The following is a 19168-nucleotide window of genomic DNA, read 5'->3' on the forward strand; positions in this document are numbered from 1 at the left end:
CTTCAGTTGCGTTGGCAGTTAGAAGAGGACGGACGGCGATGGCGGCGGTCGCAGCGGACCCGGCCGCAGCTGCCGTCGCGGAGGCCGCTGAAGACAGAGAAATACAGAATGAGGCGATCCCTGGTCTGGACGACCAGTGGCGCCAAATCGAGAATGGCGAGAGTGGGCGAGAACGTCCACTGCGGGCTGGCGAAAGCTGGTGAGGCTGGGTTATAGCGAAGCTTTGGCTGAGGGGATGGCGGGGACCTTGGCAACCGCGGGGGACTTGGAAGCCGATGTCTGTGGAAGAACTGCTGCGGGGAGGGGCCGGTAGGACAGCGGGCGAGAGGGGCGGGGAAGTGCTTGTGAATGAAACGCAACGTCTGGGAAAGAGGCGGGGCCTGTGTGGTGCAGTCTGACGCCTGAGAACAAAATGGGGTTTGTTGTAGTGGAGGCGGGGTCTGAGAGGAAACAGTCATGGGGGTTGGGGCCTGCGTCGTGGAACCTGGAGCCTGGGAAGGAGGCGGGCTTTGTAACGTAAGGCGGGGGCGTGGCCTGCATTACGTAATGCAGCGTCTGCCGCTAGGAGCAGCCTCTTATTGCTCCCAGGCGCCTGCGACTGAAGCGAGCCTTGTGACGTAAGCTGAAGAGCAGAATCGGAGCAAATAGTTGTGGGCCGGGGGAGGGAGCGAGCGCTTACGTGGAAGGAGCCCGGCGCCTGGGAACGAGGTTAGTCTTGTGAGGTGGGCTGAGGGGCGTGGTCTGAGGCCAAGGAAAGACGGTGGAGGGGAGGTTACTAAGGCAGAAAATGGCGCCTGTGAATGGGCAAAGTTTGTGAGGTGATGGGGTTTTTCTGGCGGAGGCCTTCCTAGGACGGGAGAAAGTGCAGGTGATTAGCATTGGAGCGGCCTTCGATGTTAAGTTTGTTTTCTATTTTAGTATTATTTTGCTTTTATAATCAGGAGAAAAACGTCATTTTTAAAAACGGACCTTACCCTGATAAATCGACTTTTTCTACTGATTTTTTTTCCCCTCATCACTGCTGCTTAAAGTTTACTGCTTCTGGGTTTATTTTATTTCTCGCCAAGTTGCATCTCTCTTTTAAATTGTTAAACGCATAAGATCCTATAAAGATTATAGTATAAAATGTTTACACAAGTCAGATTGACGTACATCCTTTTAAAATAAACTGTGTACTCTTCAAAAATATCAAAGTCGTGAAAGATAAAGGCTGAAGAACTGTCCCAGGTTAAAGGAATTAATTCATTTTAGCAAGTCATGATAACTAAATACAACGGATCCTAGAACAGGAAAAATAAATAATTTTAAAAATCGGGTTTTCTCATTTTTTTCTTTCAATGGACCATTCCATGGAGAAATCGGTAACATTTGATTAAAGTTGATAGATTAGATATTAATGTTTCTGTTTCCATTATTGTGATAATTATATTGTGGTTATGAAAGAATATCCGTGTTTTTAGGAAATGCATACTGAAAATTTTAGGGATAAGGAACCATCGTGTAAGCACATTATTCTCAAATGGTTGAAATAATAGCATATGTAAAAATGCATGTACGGGGGGGGGGGGAACTGGGGAGATGTTGGTCACAGGAGAAATTTCAAGCTAGACAAGGGGAACACATTTGGGAGGTCTGTTGTACAAATATGGTGATTATAGTTCATAGATATCTATTGTATACATGAAAGTCGCTCAGAATATTTATTAGATGTAATGGATATGTTAATTAGCTTGATTTAGTTATTCCACGGTGTATACATATATTAAAATACCATGCTATACACTAAAAGTACACACAATTTTGTCAATTTTAAAATAAATAAAAATACCAGAAATGATATATAGAAACAACAATTGAGCCAAAAGGTAAAATGTTAGATTGGGGAGTTTGGATGAAGGGCGTATGGGAAGTCTGTATTATTTTTGCCATTTTTCTGAGTTTTTTCAAAGTAAAAAATTAAGAATAAAAATATGTGAATTTTCCACCCAGGTTAAGATTCACAAACACAAAAAAATCCTTTTGTGCCCTTTCCAGATGGAAATTCTTCCTACTCCATGAGAAACTGTTATCTTGAATTTTTTAAAATGCGTTTTTGAATTTTGGATTGAGTCTCTTCATTTTCTTGAATGTTCTCCCATAGGTGTATGCATCCCTAAATAGTATTTGTTGTTTAAACTTTCTCTTTTTATGTATGGAGCATATATATAAAATCACACTTTATATATGAAGTTATATTTTTTAAAGTGTGCATTTCTTTAATTTTTAAAAATATACACAGGAGAAGCCATGTGTTTTACATAGGAATACACACATCACAAAGCATTTCTTATAATTTTCCCAAACTCTTATTATATCAGTCTAAAATTTATAAATTAAATATATCAGAATTTTTTTTAAGTTAAACGAAATCCCTGAAACTACTAGATATGCTTAACTTTTACAGGATGTATGCTGTGAGCCCTTATATCAGACAATACATGGTTATATATAACATTCATGGTGTTAACCTTGATCAGTTGGTTATGGTGGTTTCTGGCAGGTTTTTCTATTCTGAAGACACCATTTTCCTCTTTACATAAATAGTGATTCTTTTTAAAACATACATCATGTCCATCCATTCCCAAAATGTTCCAGCAGCTTCCCATGTTTTGCATTGTAAATGCCAAAATTCTTATAGCAACCTGCAGGCCTTTGTGAGGCTGGTTGCCTGTTTCCATTCTGATTTCTTCTGGAATCACTCAGATGACACACCCCCTTCTTCTCCCCATCCAGAGCCAGCCATGTTGAATTCCTGTTGTTTAAACACATCAATTCTTAGGGCCTTTTCCAGTGAGGTTTGCCTACTTTAGAGAGTTCTTTAATAAAAGTACTAGTGAAATGTGTATCCCTGTTACTAGGGAAATAAGTTAAGATTCACTAAATTGGCAAAACAGAGCCAAGCAATGTTTTTGTACCATTACATCATAGCTCTCCAAAAAAAAAAAAAAAAAAAAAAGAAAGAAAGAAACAGAACATTTTATATCCCTTTTGGAGATGTTAAAAGGGGCCTCAAGGATTTGGTCTTTGCCCCTTCTGACCTTTATAACGATGTCATGATTATGTCATTGGTAGATAGGACAAGAAATTCTATCATCTTTGCCAATACAGTTTAAAATTATCCCATCAGTAATAGGGTGATAAAAATGTTTTGGAGCCAGGAGGGAGGTGGTGGTTGCACAACATTGTGAATATATTAAATGCCTCTGGATTGTTCAATTTAAGTTAATTTTATATTACGTGTAATTTCACCTCAATATTGGTTCAGTATTGAAGCCAGATTGTCTGATATCATGGGTATTATCAAGAAACATTTTTGCTAAAGTACTTAACAATTTTTTTTTTAGTTGTAGATGGACAGAATGCCTTTATTTTATTTGTTTAATTTTATGTGGTGCTGAGGATCAAACCCAGTGCCTCACGCATGCTAGGCAAGTGCACTGCTGCTTAGCTACAGCCCCAGTCCCCTAAACTACTTTTTTATTTTTATTTTTTGAGAGAGAGAGAGAGAGAGAATTTTAATATTTATTTTTTAGTTTTTGGCAGATACAACATCTTTGTTTTTTGTATGTGGTGCTGAGGATCGAACCCGGGCTGCACTCACGCCAGACGAGTGCGCTACCGCTTGAGTCACATCCCCAGCCCCCAAAACTACTTTTTTAATGCTTATTTATTTAGATAAGAGCAAAGCTTCTAGATGTTCTTTAATTTCCCTTCCATTTATAGGGTTTGAGTCAGTATTTATATCTGCATCATTTTAAGACTAAATTCAAATATAATAGTATAGTTTCCTTGGAATTTTTAATTTTTATTTTTGATGATGAACCTTCTACAAACATGATTAAATCAGAGTTAACTGAGGGAGTCTCTTGCATGTCTGCAGCGGTTCATAGCTTCCTAACAAAGGTAAGCAATCACAGGGTTCACCTTGTCCAGGTGAAAGAAGGGGAGGGTGGCTGGGTTCAGAGTGTTGCAGCAATGGATAGTGATTTATGAAGGGACAACAACAATTTCTTAGAAGGTTATACTTAGAAATGTTGAAGAAAGATATTTATAGTAGTGTATCTCATTCTATATAATTAACTGTAATTACCTAGGAAGATAAGCTTTCTTTTTGTTGTATCACTTTGTAACATACTAAGTTGGAAAATGAGGACTTTTATATCAATTTCAAGTTAATTAAAATTTGGAGAATTTTAGATGAACATGATGATTCCTGTTGTCCTTTTAAATGGGTGATGAGACAGATCTTTTTTGTTACCTTCCAAAGACAGTTTAGTCATTAAAGAACATTTTAAACAATAACATTTTTCTGAAATTGGGAAATACATCAAAAATAGTTAGAAAAGATATAGTTGGGCATGGTGGCACACATCTGTAATCCAAGCAATTTAGGAGGCTGGGGCAGGAGGATTGCAAGCTCAAGGGGCAGCTTCAGCAACTTAGTGAAGCCTTAAACAACTCAGCAAGACCCTGTCTCAAATAAAATACAAAAAAGGGCTGGGGATGTGGCTACAAAGAATGATTTTTAATGTTAATTTTTGTTAAAATTCTGTTTTTAAAAAAGAAGTTGATTATTTCCTCCTTTTGCAGTAAAGTTATCACTAAACATAAATTAGCTTTCCTAAATAAGTGAATTTCATAGACTGACTATGGAGGCAAGTAAATTCCCAAAGGGGGAATGAAGGTGTCTGTGGTGCAAGATAGGGTGGGAGATGGGGGGCTCTGTGGAAGGAGGCTATATTTCCCAGAATGAGTGACCTAGCAGGGTCTGCGGGTGGTCAGTTCACCAAAAAAAGAAAAAAAAAAAGGCTTTGCAGAAATGTTTGCCTATTCAGGTGAGTTGTCACTATTCCAAGTTTTTCTTTTTGTTTTTTATTTTATTTATTTTGGTGCCAGGGATTGAACACAAAGGTGCTTAACCCACCGAGCCACATCCCCAACCCTTTTTTTTAAAAAAACTTTATTTTGAGAAAGAGTCTTGCTAGGTTGCTTAGGGCCTCACTAAGTTGCTGAGGATGGTTTTGAACTTGTGATCCTTCTGCCTCAAGCTCCTGAGCTGCTGGGATTACAGGTGTGCACCACTCTGCCCGACTCATTGTGACTTTAAATTGTACATTAATTGCCTAGCATGAAGGCATGCACCTGTAATCCCAGCTACTTGGGAGGTTGAGGCAGGAAGATCACAAATGTGAAGCCAGTCTTGGCAATTTAGTGAAACCCTGTCTCAAAATAAAAAAGGGTTGGGGATGTAGCTCAGTAGTAGAGCACCCCTGGGCCCAGCTACTATTTCAAGTTGTTGTTGTTGTTGTTTTGTCCCTTCATCCCCACACCTCTCTTGTCAAGGGAAAATTAACATGTTGAAGACTCACTTTTGAGCTGAGGGTGTAACTTAGTGGCAGAGAACCTGCTTAGTATGCATGAGACCCTGGGTTCAATGCTCAGCACCAAAAACAAATGAACAAAAAAATAATCACATTTATGAGGAAAAACAACTAACACAATGTGATGTGTGTGTGTGTGTGTGTGCACACGTATTATCATTTTTGGCCATTTTCTTAAAAAGTGAGGCTATTAAATATTTGAGACAGCCTTTTATATGTTGAAAATTAATAGCAGGGACTCAGGCTGAGGGAAGAAGATTTCAAGTTTGAGGCTAGCCTCAGCAATGTAGTGAGATTCTGTCTAAAAAAAAATAGGGGGGCTGGGCAAGTGGCTCAATGACAAAACACCCCTGGGTTCAAACCCCAGTACCAAAAAAAGAAAAAAAATCATACCAAAGTAGGGGTATATATGATATGTGGGAGTCTGTAAGCTTTTATGTTCAAGCCCTGGAATCAGAATAATAACAGTCATCATATATTTAACATTTAATATACATCGAGTATTTTTCCAGATTTTACAATTTCTCAAAATTTTGCAGGAAGATTTCAGCACGGCCCTAAATGTTTATCCTTGGAGTGCATATAAGTTTCTCATTTAAAAGAGGCAGTTGAATTGTACATAAAGAAATGGTTAAGATGGTTAACTCTGTGTGTGTGTGTGTGTGTGTGTGTGTGTTACTGGGAATTGAAGATGTTGGATTTTTTCTGTTACATGGGTTCTCTTTAACCACTATTTTTGTTTTGTTTTGTTTTTGATACTGGGGATTGAACCCAGGGGTGCTTTACCACCGAGCCATATCCCCAGCCCTTTAAGAAAATTTTTTTTTTAGTTATAGATGAACACAATACCTTTATTTATTTTTCTTTTTATGTGGTGCTGAGGATTGAACCCAGTACCTCACATGTGCTAGGCAAGTGCTCTACCACTGACCCACAATCCCATCCCCTCCAGCTCTTTTTATATTTTATTTTGAGACAGGGTCACACTAAGTTGCTTAGGGCCTTGCTAAGTTGCTGAGGCTGGCTTTGAACTCACCGTTCTCCTGCCTCAGCCTCCTGTGTTGCTGGGATTATAGGTGTGTGCCACCACACCAGGCTTTTTAACCACAATTTTAAAAAGAAGACTAGTTATAAATGCAAAATTTTATTATAAAGCTAGTAATCATTATATATTATATAAATATGTCAGTCATAAAGAAAGATGTATAAATATTGGGGCTGGGATTGTGGCTCCGTGGTACAGCACTTGCCTAGCACATGTGAGGCACTGGATTCAATCCTCAACACCACATGAAAATAAATAATAAATAAAGGATGTACTCATCTATAACTAAAAAAAATTAAAATGTATAAATATTATGTCTCAATAAAGTTGAACAATAGCTGTAAATGTATATTAATAAAATTTATCATTTTGCCTCTGGGGAAAAAAGCCCAAATAAATCTTATACATGATCCTCCACAGACCTAATACATGAAAAATGGCGATATGCCAAAAACAACCTTATGATTATATTTAGCACTTTAAATTCTTTGCAGTTTCTGAGCACATTTTCAAAATTAGTCAAATCCATTTCTTAGCTGAAGAATTTTGCCTCCATTGATCTAGCCTTTTAAAAATACTATATACTCAACATTAGCTGCAAACTATTTATTTTGAGCCTAATGTTACAGTGTTATCTCTTGTGACTAATACAAATTACCCATCTTTTATTCTATAATAAAACCTCATGTTTCTCAGCACTGTGGTTGTTTTTTGTTTGTTTATTTGACATTATTGAGCAGTTTTAGTCTTTAATTAAAGATCTCATTCAGTGTCCTAAGAAGATGGCTAATCTAATATCCAAATCTGAGTTTTACTGAATAAATTTTGCTTTTTACTTTTTTATATAATCTTTTTTTAAATATATTTTTAGTTGTAGTTGGACACAATACCTTTATTTTATTTATTTATTTTTATGCAGTGCTGAGGATCGAACCCAGCACCTTGCATGTGCTAGGCGAGCACTCTACTGCTGAGCCATAACCCCAGCCCTTGCTTTTTTTTACTTTTTATATACTGCTGAAACTTTTCATCTTTAATTTTAATGTGTTGATAGTTTAAATTTGCTAGCCATGGGAAGTTGTACAGCTAACCCCCAGATAATCACATTATACCCTTGTTTCTTCTCTGGGCACCAGGTTCCTTGTAGAGCAACGCTGGTATAAACAGTGGGAGGTGTACGTGCAGGGAGGGGACCAGGACGCCAGCACCTTTCCTGGCTGCATCAATAATGCTGAGCTCTTTGAAGGTACCAGGCCCCTGCCTATCCCCTCCCTCTTAACCTTGCCCTGGAGTTCCTATTCCCTCTGTCCCTATGGATGATTGTTGGCCCATTCTCTGCTAGGTCATTGCTGGGTTGGCCAGAGTTATTAGTTCTTGCCTGATTCACCCCTTTGCCTCATACCCTCACCTCACCCTACAGATCAGATAAACTGGCGCCTCAAAGAGGGACTGGTGGAGGGTGAGGATTATGTGCTGCTTCCAGCAGCTGCCTGGCATTGCCTGGTCAGCTGGTATGGCATAGAGCATGGCCAGCCACCTATTGAACGCAAGGTATAGTGGGTAGGGGAGGGTGTTGGGTGGGGTAGATTCCCTGGGAGGTTGGGTGGGAGGAAAGCCTTGTAGGCCCAGGATGGGTCCAGACCCATGTGCCCATGTGGCTCCATATCTACTGGGTGGATGCATCTGTGTCTGCCTCTCTACCCTTACAGGTCATAGAGCTGCCCAACATGCAGAAGGTGGAAGTGTATCCAATAGAGCTGCTGCTTGTCCAGCACAGTGACATGGACACAGCTCTCACTGCTCAGTTCAGCCACTCTGATTCTGTGGGTGAGTCTGAGGGTCATGGGATGAGCTGGAGTTCCTAGCTATGGGTCACAGTTAATTGAATCAAGGATGCATGGGATTAGGCTTTTGCCAACTGAGAAGGCACCAGTCAGACCACTGAGGACCAAGAAAGCATTGGCCAAGGTGGGTGGAAGCCCTGGGGGCTGTCTGCTGGAGTCCTGATGGTATGTGAACTGCATTCCATTGGCTTGGATGGTGTTGCTGAGGATATTTGCTGGGAGTTTCATGTCCTGAATGTGGGTCAGTCATTTGGAGATTGATTGGGGCACAAGGTATTGACCAAGTCTGTGAAGTCAGTGGGGATGGGTCAGGATTGCCAAGATGGGTTGATTATCGTGGGACTTTGAAGATCTTGAATATGCTTCATTTTCCTCCACAGACCTAATATTGCGCACAGCTCGGGAGCAATTTCTGGTGGAACCCCAGGAAGACACACGCCTTTGGATCAAGAATGCCGAAGGCTCTTTGGATCGCTTGTGCAACACACACATTACGCTGCTTGATGCTGCCATTGAGACTGGGCAGGTAAGAGTAGGAAGCTTTTCAGCTCAGGTGTTCTGCCACATGGACTCACCTGATAGTGGTCAGACCCAGGTTGGGTAGGAGCTGGGTGCCCACAAGGCCCTCCATTAATGTCTTTCCTTGTTTACTTTATCCTCTTATCCAGTTGGTCATCATGGAGACCCGAAACAAAGATGGCACTTGGCCCAGCGCACAGCTACGTGTCATGTGAGCTCTTGGGGTGTCTAGTCTAGAGAAGGGGCATCACACAATAAGCAGACTGACTGAACCTATGAGTACAGTGCACCCACATGTAGTAGACCCTGAGCTGATAGCATTTCTCATTCAATCCCAGGAACAGTGTGTCGGAAGAGGATGAGGACTTCCAGGGCCAGCCTGGCATCTGTGGCCTCACCAATCTGGGCAACACGTGCTTCATGAACTCGGCCCTGCAGGTTGGGCCATTAGAGCTGTGTCTGGCATAACCCCAGGGGTGGGCTTCAAGAGCTGGGGATTGGGGACAGAGCTAGGGCAGGGGGAACTGCAGGGCAAGGGGTCAAGTTGGAAGCTAAGGCCCCAGGAGTCTGAAATGACATGCTCACATTTGCTCTAAAATATCAATACCTTCTCCCTCTACATGCTCTGTGCTCCTCTTTTTTTTTTCAGTATTTTTTTTTAGTTGTAGATGGACACAATACCTTTATTTTATTTCTTTATTTTTATGTGGTGCTAAGGATGGAACCCAGTGCCTCACATGTGCTAGGCAAGCGCTCTATCACTGAGCTTCAACCCCAGCCCTGCTTCTTCTTTTCTTTTCAACTTTGCTACCACTTTCATCCTTCTCCGAAAATACTATGATCTCCCCATGACTTGCCTGCTCCCCCTTGTCCCCTTCTTTTCCCCTTGCCTCCCTTGTTTTTCCTTTTTATTCCTTCCTGGCTTTCTTTTCTCTGTCCTCATTTGGGAAACCTTCTTTCTCCTCTTCTCTGCCTTATTCACCTAAACCCTCCCCCACAGTGTCTCAGCAATGTGCCACAGCTCACGGAGTACTTCCTCAACAACCGCTACCTAGAGGAGCTCAACTTCCGAAACCCATTGGGCATGAAGGGTGAGCTCGCAGAGGCCTATGCAGACCTGGTAAAGCAGGCATGGTCCGGCTACCATCGTTCCATCGTGCCCAATGTGTTCAAGGTATTATTTCTGGTACCTCACTTTATCTTGCCTCTTATGACTCCTTCATTCCCTCTTAACTCTGACTACACTACCTATCTTTTCAGAACAAGGTTGGCCATTTTGCAACCCAGTTTCTGGGCTATCAGCAACATGACTCACAGGAGCTGCTGTCGTTTCTTCTGGATGGGCTTCATGAAGACCTAAATCGGGTCAAGAAGAAGGAATATGTCGAGTTGTGTGATGCAGCTGGACGGCCAGATCAGGTAAGATGCTCCTGAAAGTATTCATCCTGAAAGTCCTATTAAAACCACTTAGGCCACTGCCTTTTAAGTTCCTTTACCCTGACTTTACCTTTAGCCTCACTCCTAGGTTTACCTCTGTTCCCACCCCCAACTTAGAATTAACCCCTGCCAGGTTCCTGCCCCAAACAGTGAACATGGTTCCAGATATTCCTACCTGGAACTCTACCACTGGACTTGAGTGCTTACCCTTAACCCTGCACAAATACATCTCTAAATTCTGGTTTCCCCCTGCCCTGGGCAAGCTTCACACCCACCATGACACTTTCAACAGGAGGTTGCTCAGGAGGCCTGGCAGAACCACAAACGGCGGAATGATTCTGTGATTGTGGACACTTTCCATGGCCTCTTCAAGTCCACACTGGTGTGCCCTGATTGTGGCAACGTGTCTGTGACCTTTGACCCCTTCTGCTACCTCAGCGTCCCACTGCCTGTCTGCCATAAGAGGGTCCTGGAAGTTTTCTTTGTCCCCATGGATCCCCGCCGCAAGCCAGAGCAGGTGTGTTGGGGGATGGGGACATAACAAGGGACGTGTAATCAAAGTGTGATTACTTTGCCACACCTCAAGGCTTCTTTTACTCACCATAAGCCCTTTTGATCTTTTTATGGATGCTATTTCTCTCTCAGCATAGAGTTGTGGTCCCCAAGAAAGGGAATATCTCGGATCTGTGTGTGGCTCTGTCCAAACACACAGGTATAGCGCCAGACAAGGTAAGATTCTACAGGGGAAGGTTGGGTAGGATTCAGGGGCAAGGAGGCAGAAAGCCTTAGGAGCCTTGCAGACTGATCAGACCCCCCAATCTCATTCCCAGATGATAGTGGCAGATGTCTTCAGTCACCGCTTCTATAAGCTTTATCAGTTGGAGGATCCTTTGAGTGGCATCTTGGACCGTGATGATATCTTTGTGTGAGTAAGGAGGTGATGAGGAGACAGTACTTCCTCAGGAGGCTGGTCCTCTTTCTTTCTTTTTTTTTTTTCTCCTCCTGGGGATTGATCCCAAGGGTCTCATAAGCATGCTAGGCAATTGTTCTATGACTGAAGTATACCCCCAGCTCTACTTCCTTTTTTTATGATTCAGCCTTAACCCTTCCTCTTTGCCATATGCAGAACTGTGGCAAGGAGTGTCACCTCCTCATTAGGGGAGGGAAGCTACTTTTCTTATTTCATTCAGTACTTCCTAGGCCCCTCCTATGTTCTAGGCTATCATAGTCGTCAAAACAAAAATGCAGTTTTTTTTTTTTTAAAGAGAGAGAATTTTAATATTTATTTTTTTGTTCTCGGCGGACACAACATCTTTGTTTGTATGTGGTACGGAGGATCTAACCCGGGCCGCACGCATGCCAGACCAGCACGCTACCGCTTGAGCCACATCCCCAGCCCAAAAATGCAGTTTTGAAATATGAAACTCTAAGATACTTTCTGAAAATAAGAGCATTCAGAACAATTTTGAACCTTTTTTTGTGGTGCTGGGGGTTGAATGCTGGGCCTTGCAAATGCTAGGCAACTAAGTGCTTTACAACTGAGCCACATCCCCAGCTCAGTACAAGTACTTTTTATTTAATTAATTTTATTTCTTGCATTGCTAGGGATAGAACCCAGGGCCTTACACATACTAGGATTCTACGGGGGAAGGCCGAGTAAGATTCAGGGGCAAGGAGGCAGAAAGCCTTAGGAGCCTATAGACTGATCAGCCCCCCCACTCTCATTCCCAGCACTTTAGTGCTGAGCTATATATTCAGTCCCAGAATAATTTTTAAACATTTAGGCAACTAAACACTAAAATGGGGAGTGCTTTCTGAGTAGAAAAGTTCTTTGCATAGCAATCAGTTTCTTTAAAAAAGAAAGTGGAGGGCTGGGGCTGTAGCTCAGTGGTAGAGCTCTTGCCTCGCACGTGTGAGGCACTGGGTTTAATCCTCAGCACCACATTAAAAAAAGAATTAAAAAAAAGAAAATGGTTTTTATTTACTTATTTATTATTATTTCAGTACTGGGGATTGAATCTAGAGATACTTTACCACTAAGCCACATCCCCAACCCTTTTTATTTTTGAGACAGGGTCTCACTAAGTTGCTTAGGGTCTTGCTAAGTTGCTGAGGCTGGCCTTGAACTTGTAATCCTTCTGTCTCAGCCTCCCCAGTTTCTGGGATTATAAAAATTTGTTTTTAAATCCTTTGTCACTAAAATTTTTTAGTAACCCCCTCAGCACTCTGATATTACCAAAGTACTTTCTAAAACAGAATTTAAAGTACAGTGTAAGTCATCTGACAGTTTGTAAAGCACAAAATATTTGACATCTTTTTCAGACCCTTTAAAAATAGTTTTAGATTGTGAGGGATGAGTGTGTGGAGCAACTGGGACAGAGTCAGGGAGTCTTTTTTGGGGATTCCCTGATAGCATATAACCTAATGTTCACTCCCGACAGATATGAGGTGTCAGGTCGGATTGAGGCCATTGAGGGCTCAAGAGATGACATTGTGGTTCCTGTCTACCTGCGGGAGCGCACTCCAGCCCGAGACTACAACAACTCCTACTATGGTCTGATACTTTTCGGGCACCCCCTCCTGGTATCAGTGCCCCGAGACCGGTTCTCCTGGGAGGGCCTATATAACATCCTGATGTACCGGCTTTCGTAAGTGACACCTTCCAGGGGCAAGGGGAAGTTGGGGTCTGAATTCAGATCCAGGTGTTCAGCTGCTTATTTGATACTTTCCTTTCAACAACCAAAAGATAGTTCAAACTTAGCATGGCTATATAAGAACTTGTAAGTTTTTTAGTTTCATTAGACCTCTGGTTTTGCTACTGCCTCTTTTAGGTATTGGAAATACAGAGGCAAATAAGACTCATAATGTAGAGACAACTTCATCTTAAAATTTGTCTCATCCTTGAAGGGACTTGGCTGTGTTTTTATTGGTAGATTTTCATTATATCTAAAATCTACCATCCTTGCCATGGCAAATAAAGCAAAGCATTGTCTGCATTGATCTTCCCTTCATTTTATAGAAGTCTGCCCCTCAGAGGCTTCCCTGAGGGGAGTTCACAACTGGTTGTGTCTGTTTACTGGTGGCTTTTTAGAGTTAACATTCCATTCCTGACTGTAGCATATGAGCCTACATTCTCAGGCCACTATTCGGGTCCCTAGCATTTATGTCATCTCTGTGCATTTATGTCACCACCTCACACCTTCCAGGCTTATAATCAAGAGCTGTTTATGTGAGGGCTTAGCAATGGCTTCCCCTCCATGATTACCGAAGTAAAACCCTGGGCTCTGCCCCCACTGTCCTTGTGCCCCTGCCTTGGGAATATCTTCTGTTCTGTTACAGACGCTATGTAACCAAACCCAGCTCAGATGAAGAGGATGATGGAGATGACAAAGGTAAGGGAGAGAGGTTCAACAAGGATGAGGGATCTACACATTGCGTTCCATGGCCTAAGTGGGGGAGAAGGGTTGAGGGTCAGTGGGTGGAGAATTGGGAACAGATGTGACCCACTCAGTGTTCATCAGTATATGCATTTCAATTCAGTCTCTGGAACTCACACAATCCTATCTCTGATGTCCCCCCTCATTCTAGGCGAGGATGAAGACAGTGATGAAGAAGAAAAAGAGGAAATGCCTGGGCCCTCCACCAGGGGCAGCCTTCGAGACTCTGAGCGAGAACAGGCTGGGCCTAGCTCTGGGGTCACCAGGAGGTGCCCATTCCTCTTGGACAATTGCCTTCGGACATCTCAGTGGCCCCCAAGGCGACGGCGTAAGCAACTGTTCACCCTGCAGACAGTGAACTCCAACGGAACCAGTGACCGCACAACCTCCCCTGAAGAAGTGCAAAGTATGTCCTTTGGCTGCAAGCTAGGGATGGAGCAGCGGGAGGTGGGATTTTGTAGCAGCAATAGCTGTGACCACCTCCTCTTCGCCCCCAGCCCAGCCATACATTGCCATGGACTGGGAGCCAGAGATGAAGAGGCGCTACTATGATGAGGTGGAGGCTGAGGTAAATGGGATACCAGGGATGGGGGGCACTTGCAGCTTGCACTCCTCAATCCTTCCCTTTCCAACTTCTCCAGCCAGCAATAGAACCAAAAAATATAGGCCCAGAGCTGGCCTGGCCATGGCATCTTGACATTCTTTGAGAGCTCCAAGGCCTCAGGTTCCTAGCTTTCAAGTTTGACCCACTTGGCACATGGCTTCCACATGGCTCCTTGTCTCTCCACTCTTCCTTATACTTGGTCCTGTGACCGTGTATTCACCCACCCTAGGGCTACGTGAAGCATGACTGCGTTGGGTACATGCTGAAGAAGGCTCCAGTGCAGCTGCAGGAGTGCATTGAGCTATTCACTACTGTGGAGACCCTGGAGAAAGAAAACCCCTGGTAAGGGCCCAGGAAGGGGCCTGGAAGGGCTCTGTGGGGTGATACTACCTACCCAGGTGCCTGTTACCTTTCTAAGTATATCTCCTTCCAGTCGGCCCTGCACTCAAACCCTTCCTGCTACACTGGCCACCATCACCCCATATCTTAGAGCCTTTGCCTGGTCTGTTCCTGCTCTCCAGAATGGTCTTCCCCTGTTACCTACATACTTAGGTCTCTAATCATATGTGACCTCCTCAGAGACACCTCCTCTTACTACCCTGTTAAAAGTCACCTTCTGGGGCTGGGGCTGTACCTCAGTGTGAGGCACTGGGTTCAATCCTTAGCACCACATAAATAAATAAAATAAAAGCATGCTTACTGTCATTCTACAACAACAACAAAGTCATCTTCTCCCACCCTTGCCTCCATTTTTTTTTTTAAACATTTATTGTTTAGTTTTTTTGGCGGGCACAACATCTTTGTTTGTATGTGGTGCTGAGGATCGAACCCGGGTCGCACGCATGCCAGGCGAGCGCGCTACCGCTTGAGCCACATCCCCAGCCCCTTGCCTCCATTTTCTGTCTCTGCTCTTTTCCTTCTAGCTAAGGATTTCTTTCTAGATCAGTTATGCCACTTGAAGTCATGTCCTATAGCCCTGTTTGTATGCTTCATCATCTCTGTTAGAGAGTAAACTCCTTGAGCTGTGTGTGGTGGTGCACACCTGTTATCCCAGTGACTTGGGAGGCTGAGGCAGGAGGATTGCAAGTTTGAGGTCAGCTTCAGCAACTTAGTGAGACCCTGTCTAAAAAACAAAAAAAGGACTGGATGTTGGTTAGTGGTAAAGTGCCCCTGGGTTCAATCCTCAGTACCAAAAGAAAAAAAAAGAGAAAACTCTTGAGGGTGAAGACTTCTAAATTAGTTCACGGCATCTCTTTTGCTGCTTACAAGCAAGTTGGACATTTGATAGATGCTCAGTAGATAGTTGCAGAATGAACAGAGTGAAAGAGAACCAAAATTCTAAAGCCAGTCTCAAAAACGAGCAGGGGCTAGGGTTATAGCTCAGTGGTAGAGCACATGCTTTGCATATGTGAGGCCCTGGGTTTAATCCCCAGCACATGCACACAAAAAGTACAAAAAAAAAAAAATAGGACCAGAGGATTAAACATTAGGCAATTGCTAAATATTTGCTGAAGGAAGGAGTGGCTAAAATATGAAAAGAGAAAAGCAGACAAATGAAAGGCTGGCTCCAAAATAAGACTAGCATCTCATGGGCCAGGAGTCACACAAAAATACAAAAGCATATTGGAAAGGCAGCTGACAAGGTTCCAACAAGTAAACAAAAGAATTTTAATGAGAGCAAACCAGAGTACCAGGTAGACTAAAAGTCAAAGCATCATTTAAAAAAATAAAAGAATATCACTGTGGGCCAGACAAGGCACTTGAAAGACAGACAGTACACAGGCCATATAGTAGGTGCTCAGAAGGTGTTCCTTGACCTGACTTGGTTCTTTCTATAGGTACTGCTCCTCCTGCAAACAGCACCAGCTGGCCACCAAGAAACTGGACCTGTGGATGCTGCCTGAGATTCTCATCATCCACCTGAAGCGCTTTTCCTTTTCAAAGTTTTCCCGTGAGAAGCTGGATACTCTCGTGCAATTTCCTATCCGGTCAGAGGCCAGAGGGAGGATGGCTAGGGGAAGGCAGGGCAGTGTGTTGGAGGGAAGCCTAGTGTTAACCATTGTCTCCTTACCCACAGGGATCTGGACTTCTCCGAGTTTGTCATCAAACCACAGAACGAGTCGGCTCCAGAGCTGTACAAATATGATCTCATTGCAGTTTCCAACCATTATGGGGGCATGCGCGATGGACACTGTACGTTTTACGTGCAGGGCTATGGGCAGGGACATGGCCTGAGGGGGGTACTGGACTAAGGGGGTTAGGATGTCCCCAGTGGTGACTAGGTATGTGGGCCAGGGGCAATGTTATCAAGGTGGGAGGAGGAGGGTGGGTGAGAATGCCTTCCTGTCCCTTTCAGATACAACATTTGCCTGCAACAAAGACAGTGGCCAGTGGCACTACTTTGATGACAACAGTGTGTCACCTGTGAATGAGAATCAGATTGAGGTGGGACATTCATCCTCTTTATACCCCTTCTCCTGACTCCACCCTCCTCCTCTTGCCCGACATCCACACTGACTTGTGTCTTCTCCCTACAGTCTAAGGCAGCCTACGTCCTGTTCTACCAACGCCAGGATGTGGCACGCTGCCAGTCCCAGCCTGGCTCATCTGGCTCTTCAGTCTCCACCACTTGCAGTTCCCCACCCAACCCTGAGTTCATGGATGTTAACTGAGCAGCCCTGGAGCTCACCACAGGGAAGGAAGCCCTGTCTGCCACCCTACTTCTTGTGTCCACCCCACTCTTACCTGTGTTCGGTGCCCCCCCCAGGCATTGCAGGCTTAGACGTGGCTACTGTTTTCCTGTGCTGCTGTATTTCTCTTGCCTGGAAAGAAGAGGCCCTGTGCCCCTGGCAGTGTGCCCTGCCTGTGTGTGCCCGTAGAGCAGTGACCTTCCCTTCTAGTCTTATTTATGGTGTCCCCTCCCCTCTTTCCCCACCCGTGAGTGTTCTTAGTGGCCAATGATGGGGGTTCACCTGAACACAGAGTGTATTTTCTTATTGAGACCCTGTACCTTTCTCTGTGTGTGTCAAATACATAAAGCTCCAGTCTGTTCCTTACTAGGCAGCGTGGTTTATTCTCCCCATGTATGTACTTGGCACCCATTTTAGGCCTAAGTTCTTTGTGCTTATTGAATGCCATGTGTGGTGTGTGGTGGATGCTACTGAGTGCTCATCAAGCAACAGCTGTGTGCCATGTGTTACCTTCAAAGTGCGTTTATAGCACCGTCTGAGTGCCAGGCACTATTTCAAGCACCAACCCTATGCCTAGTTTTTTCCAAACCCTTTTACAAATACCAATTCAATCCTCACATCTCTGGGGAGTTGTCATCTCTAGTTTCAGATGGGAAAACAGGTACAGAAGTCAAGGAATGCCTCTGGTTTGGTCTAGAGGTCAGTGTATCTCATTGGTCACACTGGAGATGATCCCTGGAGGGAATATTTGACCTGCTTGGACCCAGAGCTGCACTAACAGCTCTTGTGCAAAGGGTACGCCTGGAAGAGACAGGCAACCCTGTGGGCACACATGTTGTTTTAGGACATAAAGATTGCTCACCAGGCCACCTCTCAGAGGTCTAAGAGGTATTAGTCCCCGTGAGGAGATACCTGCAGAGGTGGGATATTGACCTGGCCAGACCCCTACCTGATAGGACAAATGTGTTTGTGTTGCCTCTACATTGACCCCTTCTCCCACCAGAAAGGTCCCCCACCCTCCCCAGAGAAGAGTGAGATGGGCGTGCCTGCCACAGAAGAACACAGAGTGTAAGCATTTCCTGACAAACCTCTCCCAGAGGAGCCAACTGTCACATGTGAGAAACTAGGCTCCTGTGGGGACAGCTGTGGGGTGGAGTAGAGAGGGCAAGTGTATGGCCTCTGGACATAAATAAGTCACCCAGCCCTTCACTTGGTGGATTCCTGCTCAGTGGCAGCTGAGGAAACATTCCCACAACATTCCCTCCAGCCTGATACCTTTTCACTGGGTCTGGTAGGACCCACTGGGAAGGCTACTCAGTCCAGCATTGCCACCCACAAGCCTCCCAGCCATTCCATTGACAAAGGCAGGAATCAAAGTGGTTGATGTGAGAAACTCAGCTCAAACTGACTTAAGCAAAAGCAAGAAGAGAGATACTGGTTACAGGTACAACTGGATCCAGGCATTCAAAGGCTGTTACTGACTTCTCACAGAGACCACATAATTTAATCACTATACCAATCCCTTTTTGTAGATGAGAAAGCAAGCATAAAGAGCTGGCACAGAGGCTGGGGATGTGGCTCAGTGACAGAGCATTTGTCTAGATCATGTGTAAGCCCTGGGTTTGATCCCCAGCTCTGAGAAAAAATGGCATTGGCCCAGAATGGGCTATATAGGAATGCCTCATTATCAATCCCTGACAAAGCTCAGCTAAAACAAGCTATTTAAGAGACCTGATCCAACCAAAGACATCTTGAAACAAGACAATATGTGTAAGACTAAGGAGAAATAAGGCACAGTTACTCAAAGAGTCCTCACTTTTTAAATTTTTTTTTTTGTACTGGGAATTGAACCCAGGGGTACTTAATGACTGAGCCACATCCCCAGCCCCCTCTCTTTTTTATTTTTTGGTACCAAGGATTGAACTCGGTGGCACTCACCCACTGAGCCACATCCACACCCTATTTTGTATTTTATTTAGAGACAGGGTCTCACTGAGTTGCTTAGCACTTAGCTTTTGCTGAGGCTGGCTTTGAACTTGTGATCATCCTGCCTTAAACCTCCCAAGCTGCTGGGATTACAGGTGTGTGCCACCACGCCCAGCCCCAGCCCTTTTAAAAAAATGTTTTAATTTGATACAGGGTGTCCCTAAGTCCTTAGGGCCTTTTTAAATT

At 43.9% G+C, this 19168-nt stretch overlaps 1 protein-coding gene across 1 annotated transcript; it reads left to right on the forward strand.

Moving 5' to 3' along the window:
• Positions 1-17362, forward strand: Usp11 (ubiquitin specific peptidase 11). The gene is made up of 21 exons (XM_027927280.3): positions 1-199; positions 7602-7711; positions 7886-8016; positions 8175-8292; positions 8690-8835; positions 8978-9039; positions 9167-9266; positions 9829-10002; positions 10089-10247; positions 10558-10782; positions 10911-10994; positions 11096-11190; positions 12707-12913; positions 13605-13657; positions 13854-14108; positions 14200-14270; positions 14536-14648; positions 16145-16294; positions 16384-16499; positions 16663-16751; positions 16844-17362. The coding sequence occupies exons 1-21, from the start codon at positions 39-41 to the stop codon at positions 16976-16978; spliced, it is 2754 nt and encodes a 917-aa protein (XP_027783081.2). The 5' UTR covers positions 1-38; the 3' UTR covers positions 16979-17362.
• The last annotated feature ends 1806 nt before the right edge of the window (positions 17363-19168 follow it).

The sequence above is a fragment of the Marmota flaviventris genome, chromosome X (assembly GCF_047511675.1).
Source record: "Marmota flaviventris isolate mMarFla1 chromosome X, mMarFla1.hap1, whole genome shotgun sequence".
NCBI classification, from domain to species: domain Eukaryota; kingdom Metazoa; phylum Chordata; class Mammalia; order Rodentia; family Sciuridae; genus Marmota; species Marmota flaviventris.

Bases quoted from the DNA above. Each gene is read 5' to 3' on its own strand.
- Usp11 (XM_027927280.3), top strand. From the start codon at position 39: ATGGCGGCGGTCGCAGCGGACCCGGCCGCAGCTGCCGTCGCGGAGGCC. The intron at 9,040-9,166 runs GTGAGCTCTTGG...ATTCAATCCCAG, and splicing joins AGCGCACAGCTACGTGTCAT to GAACAGTGTGTCGGAAGAGG. The intron at 16,295-16,383 runs GTCAGAGGCCAG...CCTTACCCACAG, and splicing joins CTCGTGCAATTTCCTATCCG to GGATCTGGACTTCTCCGAGT.